General features: G+C 51.4%; 1 protein-coding gene across 1 annotated transcript; it reads left to right on the forward strand.

The window, feature by feature from the left end:
- Positions 1-238: 238 nt before the first annotated feature.
- On the forward strand, positions 239-8,165 carry RHCG (Rh family, C glycoprotein; the record flags this gene model as incomplete). Its single annotated transcript, XM_009696138.1, has 8 exons — positions 239-483; positions 3,900-4,086; positions 4,562-4,712; positions 5,477-5,624; positions 6,021-6,187; positions 6,877-7,014; positions 7,361-7,497; positions 8,041-8,165. Coding segments are annotated over exons 1-8 (1,264 nt in total), but the record flags the coding sequence as incomplete, so codon positions are not given.
- Between the last annotated feature and the right edge of the window lie 282 nt (positions 8,166-8,447).

The following is an 8,447-nucleotide window of genomic DNA, read 5'->3' on the forward strand; positions in this document are numbered from 1 at the left end:
CCATGTCTACTTGTCCCCCCGGGGAGCCACAGCTCAGAGGTGCTCGGAGCAGCTCGGACAAAAGGTGCCAGGACCTGTCCCTCCTCCCAGGGAGGAAGGAGGGTGAGAGGAGCAAGCCTGCCAAAGCTCTGGTGCTCTGAAATGTGATCCTGCTGCAGGCACCTCCCTGGGCCCCACCTCGCCCCTCTCCAACCTATATATGTTGCTGGCCTTGGCCGGACACGGGGGACGTGGGCTCACACGGTCTGCCAGGCCCCCAGGGATCCTTGCAGATGGAGCGGCCGAGGCACCAGGGGATGGCGAAGAACACGTACATGCGCTGGCGGCTCCCACTCGTATGCCTCCTCTGGGAGGTGGCCATGATCATCCTCTTCGGGGTCTTCGTGCGCTTTGGCCCCGAAGCCGATGCGCACTGGGAGGAAGAGAAGCGAGAGAAGAACCTGACCAGTGACATAGAGAATGATTTCTACTTCCGATACCCGTGTAAGTATTCGGGAAGTCTAGTCCTGGTGCTGGCTGGTCCCCATCCCATTTATCCCATCCCAACCCATCGCATCTATCCCATCCCATCCCATCCCATGGCAGAGCCTGTCAGAGATGATGTCTCCACCGATTGCTGGAAAGTCAGGGTCTTGCCTTGAGGCTGGTTTGAGGTATACCAAAGAGCAAGAGAAAAGCCTCTTGGCCCTCCAGTGCTCTTGGGGCTCTGTCAGCGGGGTAGTGTGACACCAATATGTGACGTCTTTTTTCCAGGAATAGGGCTGACGTGTTCCCAGCACCCTGCAAGTTTCGGCTTGCTGCCCCCTCCCTCAGCTCTGGATCAGAGCAAGCTTTTCTGTGCATACGGAGGAACGGCTGTCGAGATCCTGTGACATCTTCTTCCCCTTCCTACGTGCTCCCCCTCACTAGTAAATTACCCTTTAGCTACTGGCATTTCGATGCCGGAGTCCTCCTACCCTGCCAGGTTCCCAGGGCTCTTGGGTCGCTGTATCGTATTGCCACGGGGATTATTCAGGTGGCTAAAGCCCTTCTGGCCAGGCGGTGCCTTTGGCTGGCTTTGATCTCCAGGGCTGGTCATCTTTGTGAGCCGTTCAGAACAGGCTGCTTCTGTAGGCAATTGTTTCCAAGGAAGCAACAGGCCTGAGTCATGCATCTATTTAGAACATTTCCATTAAAAACACCTGCTAAATCAAAGGAGCTATAGAAACCTGTAGCTGCTGAGGATTAGCTAGTTCAGAAAAGGATTTGCTTACAGAAACCGGCTGCTCAGCCGGCCTCCGGGTTAGTGTACAGCCGTGGCTGCCCTGGGCTCTCTCTCAAGATCTGCCCTTGGGACTACTAACCCCACATGGGTTGGCATGAAGCAGCAGCAGCGCCTGAGGGCTGCTCTTACAACTGATGTGCTGGGAGGACATCGAGGGTCCAAGAAAGAGCTCGTAGGAGCTAAGGACGTGACATCTCTTCTGTCCTCATATCCCACTCCCGTTCTGCAGCGCCAAGTATTTGCCCTCAAATGGCTGCATGGATTCACATAACTAAATCAGCCTAAGAGCAACTGCTTAGCTCAGTTTAGCTTTGCATTACATTTCTGTTTCAGACCTGAAGAACAGCTTATGTGCCCAAAAGCACAGCTGATTTTTCTCCATTATCTAATCAGAAATATTCTCCGTCTGTGAAGATGGACAAACATGGCAAGGCGGCCAAGCCCTGGCATTTTGTTCCTTGTGTCCCTCCAGCGCTGCTCAGAAGAGAATGCGATGGTTGAACACCCAAGGATCATCTGTATTAACATATCTGTGACCACTGCTGTCCACAGGATCTGTCCGCAATGGCAGTGGGATAGGAGTGACAAACTGACAGGTCCTCCTAGCCCAGAGATGAAGGCCTGGGAACAGGGAAGGCTGGCAGAGGGAAGCCTATGCATGGTTGTGTCAGTGGTGCCCATTGCCAGGTCCCAGTCAGCGTGATAATTCCTTCTCGTTTTGAATCGCACATTGACGTTCCCTAATGCATGACTCCTCTGCTCTCTAGGGAAAAGAAATGAGATTCTTCAGCACAGGTAGCATTCCCAAAGCCCAAACACTTCCTCTAGACAGTGATGACAATTGTCCTGCAAAAGCAGGGTCACAAAACTTTTAGGGCATGGGAGTGCCTGGGCTGCCTCTGAGTGATACCAATGTTATTCTTTCCAAGGGAAAACAAATGCAAGGGTTAGAAAAAGGCTTTAGATCAGGTGCAATTTGAAGAAAGACCTGCTCTTCCTCCTGGGTTTGTACAAAGTCTAACACACAGTGGGGATCCTCTGTGTTTTTGGAGGGCACACAGTCCACAGCTTTAATTCTGACCCACGTATTTCTGCTTTTAGGATGAAAGCGGGAATATATAACGCAAATGGCAGCCAACAATTCTAGCTGTGTATTCTGCTGCTTACACTGGAGAAGAGAAGTGGGGAGAATATACAGCTGCAGAAGGGAAGTCTGTGGGATTGTATGGTAAAACCAGAGTTAGGAAGACTGGTTCTTAGGACATGCGGAGAAGTGCATTTGAAGTGACCTCTGCTGAACAGTGTCAGCTGCAGATCTTGTCTCCTTCCTTTTTTTACAAGTGATTTCATTGGCATGGGGGAGCATTTTTGAAAACAAGCTGATTGACCTGTCTCTGCAACATGGTACTACATTGCTGGAGCCTGTCCAAATGCTTGTCCTTAAACAAGCTGCAAGATCTTGTAAAGCACCAAAGGACAAAAGCCACAGCTTCTGCAGAGCTCCACCTCACCCAAATCCTCACCCAGCCCGTAATGGAAGCAGCAGATACAACCCCACTCTCCCTGCAGGAGTGGATCTGGGGCTGCTGGATTTCAGCACAGGTTCAGGGTAGCGCAGATTCTCAGTCACCTATTTTCCTTTTCCCTGAGCTTATGCCTTCTCTGAGGTGCACAGACATTGCTGGTTATAGTGGCTAGAATCGTTTGTGCGGTGCATAATGCAGAACTTGCTGGTGTAGCTCTGTTGATGCTGTGTTTAGCTGTTCTACAGTGCGGGTTTGCTGGTGGGAGTCTCCCAGCGGGGGATCCCAGCCTTGGGTCTCCTGCTCTTTCCATGGGCAGAGTGGCCTCCAGTGTGAGGGTTTGCATGGTTCAATTTGTACGTATGCAGCGTTTCAGCTCACTTAATTGCAAAGCGATGCTTATCTGATAGAAACGTGTGGCATTAAAAAGTACAGCAGGTTTACTGCACCAAGAAGTTCTTTCAAGAGGCTCACGCAGGTTTGGTTTCCCCCGGGGAAGGGCATCTGAGGGGCTCGAGTTAGCAGATCTGAGCATTTGTGGGAAGAACTGGGTCTCTCTGGTTTAAGCACTCAAAATCTCACAAGGTGGGATCCTGGTCTCAAGGGTATTTTGCCACTGATTTCAGTGGCATTTAAAAATGTTTGTAAACTTCCCTTGTTCTTGTAGTCTTCTTGCTCTGAGCCATCACCAGGACCCTGCATTGGATGGACGTACCCAAAATGACCACTCGTGTGTTTTTAACAAAACTTCAGTGTTCGTTTTACATGACATTTTCTGAGTTTTTTACAAAAGGGGAAAAAACAATCTGAATAGAAAAATGTTTTCCTTTGTACACTCCATTAGTCTCTGGTCTTCTCTTGCCTTCTCCTGTACACAGCTTTTAATAAGCATTTTTAACTTTCAAGGCTAAGCTTTTTAACCGAAAACCAGTTTCAAAAAGCAGAGCCACTTTCAGACTTCAAAATGTGGGGCCATGGGACAAACACACATTTTCCCTTGAATTTTCCCCCTACTGCCACTGATGTGGTTAGTTTCTTTTCACTACTAAATTCAAATGGCACTCACAGCCCTGCTGTCCCTGCAGAACTGACGATCCCTTCCCTCTGCACAGCTTTCCAGGACGTCCATGTGATGATCTTTGTGGGCTTTGGCTTCCTCATGACATTCCTCAAGCGTTACGGATTTGGAGCTGTGGGTTTCAATTTCCTCCTTGCTGCCTTTGGGATCCAGTGGGCTCTTCTGATGCAAGGCTGGTTCCACTCTTTCAAGAGCGGGAAGATCCTCATTGGAGTGGAGAAGTAAGGAGGAGATGGGCTCAGGGATGCCACGTCTTGACTGGCCAGTGGAAGAGCTGGGATGGGAGCCAAGCAGCTGGCAGCGCCTATCCCTCTGTTATGTGCAAACATGTCTCTAAAATGTTGTCTTCCTTCCATATACCTCCACTTGCTTTCCACCTTTTAGCCCAAAGGTACCTGTCATTATGGTGGTACTGCTCAAAAGGAAATGAGATGAGCGTCACCCCTTAGTCCCAAGCCAAGCACCATGGATGCCAGTGCTGAGAACATATATGATCCACATTATTTAAATAATTTGAGGGAAAGCACTTTTCCTGGACAGTGTGTAAGGATGGGAGGAAGGTCAGTGGGAAATCCAGGGCTGACTCCTAATCACCTATTTGTCTTTGGGTGGGATCTGTAGAGCTGGAGGTGGGTGAGGGTGAGTTACAGAAGAGTATTTCCTTATTAAACCACGATTTTCCTTCCCCTTTTCCAGCCTGATCAATGCTGATTTCTGCGTGGGCTCCGTGTGCATTGCCTTTGGGGCCATCCTGGGTAAAACCAGCCCCATACAGGTCCTTGTCATGACTTTGTTTCAAGTCACGCTCTTCGCGGTGAATGAGTACATCCTCCTCAACCTGCTTCATGTAAGGCTTTAGGCAGCGCCCGCTTGGTTCTGCTCCTTCCTCTCCGCATCTCTCCAAATTGTCTCCCTTTGCTATGGCTCCACCAAACCACTGTCTTCATAAGCATTTGAAATGCAAGGATTCAGGCAGAAAAAGTAGACAGATAATGAAGGAGGGAGTCAGCGGGTGGTACTTCCTTGAGAAGCGAGATCTTCTGGGGTTTTACACACTAGCCGGCCCATTCAAGAGCACTGGGTCCCTCTGCCACGGCTCCTGAGGCAGACAAGAAGTCTTAGCATAAAGGACCAGTCGCTCTCTTTGTGCCTGAAATTTCCCTCTCATCTGTTTCACTTGCTGGAATATGGGTGTTATAGAAGGAAATCAAGTGACAAAGAGGACAAGATGCTGCTGACAGAGGCAGCGTTCCTGCTCTCCGAGAGAGGGCTTAGAGGGCTGGGAAGCAAATGAGCTCTCACAAGACCTGAGTGCACTTGGGAGCCAACCTAGCTATCGCTGCAACCCACTTGCCATTGGGTCATGTCAGAAACTCCTGTCTGCCTCGATGCCTTCCAAGGGGAAACTAAGAGGAATGCCACGGCCATGCACGGGACCAAGCAAGTGGCATAGATAGCAGGACCAGAGCATTTTTGTCCACGTCTCCCCATGACTGAGTGCAGGCTGGAAGGACAAGTGGGCAGACAAGCTGGGCATGATGCAAAACAGACCTCAGCTTCAGAATGAGTGACAATTGCAGAAGCAAAACTCTTGTTTTCCTATGACTGCAGGTTAAGGACGCAGGTGGCTCCATGACCATTCACACCTTCGGAGCCTACTTTGGCCTCACAGTGACACGCATCCTGTACAGACCCAACCTGGAGCAGAGCAAGGACAGGCAGGGCTCCGTGTACCACTCCGACCTCTTCGCTATGATTGGTGAGTCAGCCCCCACCTCAGGGGTGCTGGTACATGCAGACCACTTGGCTGCAGAGGGCTGGTCCCTTCTGTGTCTCTGCAAAAACCAAACTGAAACCAGAATCTGGGGCTGAGAAGCTCTGTATCCCGGTCTTCCACCTCTCAGAGCTACTCAGCTCCCTTCACCAGTGGCTGGGCTGAGATGGTGCCTGGGAAGACAAGGACACGTTTTGGTTCCCCCTCTCTGCCAGCCCCTCTTGATGCTGGTCCCATCATGGGGGGTGCAACTCCAGGGCAGCAGGACTATGGGATTTAACTTACCCCTGTGCAGAAAGATCTTCTTTAGACGTTTTTTCCAATCCCTGTATTCTCCCTTTTCCCTTTCTCTTCTTCATCCCCTTCTCCCCATCCCACCAGGTACCCTGTATCTATGGATGTATTGGCCCAGTTTTAACTCAGCAATTTCTGAGCATGGGGATGCCCAGCACAGGGCTGCCATTAACACGTACTGCTCGCTGGCTGCTTGTGTCCTCACCACAGTGGCCTTCTCCAGCATGCTGCAGAAGAAAGGCAAGCTTGACATGGTAAGCTAGGAGCAGAGAGCCCTGCGCTGTCCAAGGGATTTATAATGAGGTTGATAGAGGGTCCAGGAAACAATTGGCACTTGTCCTTTGCTGAACAGATTCTGGGTTTCAGGGCGTGATGGTGAAACCAGCATCCAGGCAGAAATCCAGAAACTATATTGAATAAGCAAGTGGGAAGTGAGTCCCGCAGTGCTTGAGGTGCGGGATGATGCCCAGGATGTGGTGGAGCTAAGTCACAGCAGGGACTGGACTTGCTCTGCCCAGAGAGCTACTGGTGGGCATGTTGCAGAGCCATGTTTGGCAGTGCTCTCCAGCAAGCCGAGCAGGGCCTGTGCGGCAGCTCGTGAGCAATCGGGGGGCTGACTTGTACGTGTTATGTGTGTGGGTGACATGTCTCTGTGACAGCAGATCTTGCGTGACACATGGGTGAGACAATTTCCATCTCATCACAACTCCCCACCCAGATTTGTGGATGCAAAGAATGTGTGTGGTATGGGGAGTGGGAGTCTATGTGTGCCTGTGCTACAGACAGAGGCTGCCTGTTCTCTTGTTTTTCACCAAGAAGCAGGAAAATGAGCCCTGATATTTCCTCTGGAAACATTTTCAGAGCTGATTCTCCCGCTTTGCCATTTGCACCATGCCTGAGCAATTGCAGTCTCCCCACCAAGACAGGGCGGTTACTTCTGCAGGTCCACATCCAGAACGCAACGCTGGCGGGCGGCGTGGCCGTGGGCACCAGTGCAGAGATGATGCTGACTCCATACGGCTCCCTCATTGTCGGGTTCATCTGTGGCATCGTGTCCACAGTGGGGTATGTCTACCTCACGGTGAGTGCTGCTCTAGGGGTCTGCAGCCCTGGTCCTGCTAAGGAGACCAGAAATGGATTCACTTCCCTTTGAGGGTTTCCACCACCCCTTATGCAGATGCACTTCTGACTCCACATACTGCCCCAAAATGGTCAGGAAGGTTCAGTCTCCCAATGGGAGAGTGTTTGGAGAATAGGTTGTGATTGTATCTTGAGCTTGCCTCACATCTTTGTGTACAAGCCCTTAGCGCTTTAATGGGACACAATATCACTCTTCCTCTGCTTATCCCAATCCTCCATGGAAGGAACTAATCCTTTCCAGGGCTGTGTTCATGTCCCTGATGTCTCTCTACTTCCATTCCCCTCAGCCTTTTTTGGAGTCCAGATTGCACATCCAGGACACATGCGGCATCCACAATCTCCACGCCATACCGGGCCTTATTGGGGGCATTGTGGGGGCCATCACCGCAGCTGCAGCCACAGAGGATGTATATGGAAAGGAAGGGTAAGACAGCTTGAAAATCTTCTCTGAGAATAGATTTTACCTGGGGATCCTTGAGTAAGGAGCAAGGAGCAATTAACAGCCCTTGTTAATTGTCCAGGGTTGCCCCTTTCCCCCTCAAAAACATGGGGTGCGCTGACTGTCTTGGGCTTACTGAAGTGTAAAGGACTCATCTCTTGCAGCTGACTTCTGGTGGCCTCAAAAAGTAAGCCACAGCCCTACTGCTTGCCATTATTCTGGAGCACGGTGGGTGGGGCAGTGCTCCTCCCTCCATCCCTGCATGGTTTTGGGGGATCAGGTAAGGCTAAAGGTCTGAAATACAAAAGAAATTATTGTATTTTGGGCTCCTCCTAGGTAAAGCTTTGCCAGGGGCCAGAGGAGAAGGAAGTGAGTGGTGTTTTGTGTCATTGTGACACTCCGCTGATCCATTGCAGAAAAGGGATGGGGCTAGGGAGGAGTCCCTGGGGGAGCAGGGCAACACGGCTCCTCCAGAGCTGGGAAGGATCTCTTGCCAGGAGCAATCTTTGCCATTTTTGCCCTCGGCAGGCTTGTCAAGGCATTTGACTTCACTGGCACGTACCAGACGCGGACACCCAGTGTCCAAGGAGGGTTCCAGGCGGCTGGCATTGTGGTATCTCTGCTGATGGCTTTTGCCGGCGGGGCCCTTGTCGGTAAGCAGGAGGGGAGCATGGAGAGGGGAGGGTTGAGTCCAGCCTGTGGCTGAAATGGAGGCATCCATGTACTCCTGCCTGTGGCTGGATGCATCCGTCCCGTTTGCCCTGCGAGGGTTGCAGCCCGTGGCTCGCTCACCTTTGGACACCCTGCAGTGGGACCACCCAAAGGCCATGGGAGCAGGGGAAACTGGGCAGCCAAAGGGGGAGCAAGGTCAAATGGGTTTGGACAAAAGGGGTGGCTGGAACCGAGCACCATGCCGGGGCTGCATTTGTCCCCTT

The sequence above is a fragment of the Cariama cristata genome, unplaced genomic scaffold (assembly GCF_000690535.1).
Source record: "Cariama cristata isolate BGI_N322 unplaced genomic scaffold, ASM69053v1 scaffold22362, whole genome shotgun sequence".
Classification (NCBI taxonomy): Eukaryota; Metazoa; Chordata; class Aves; order Cariamiformes; family Cariamidae; genus Cariama; species Cariama cristata.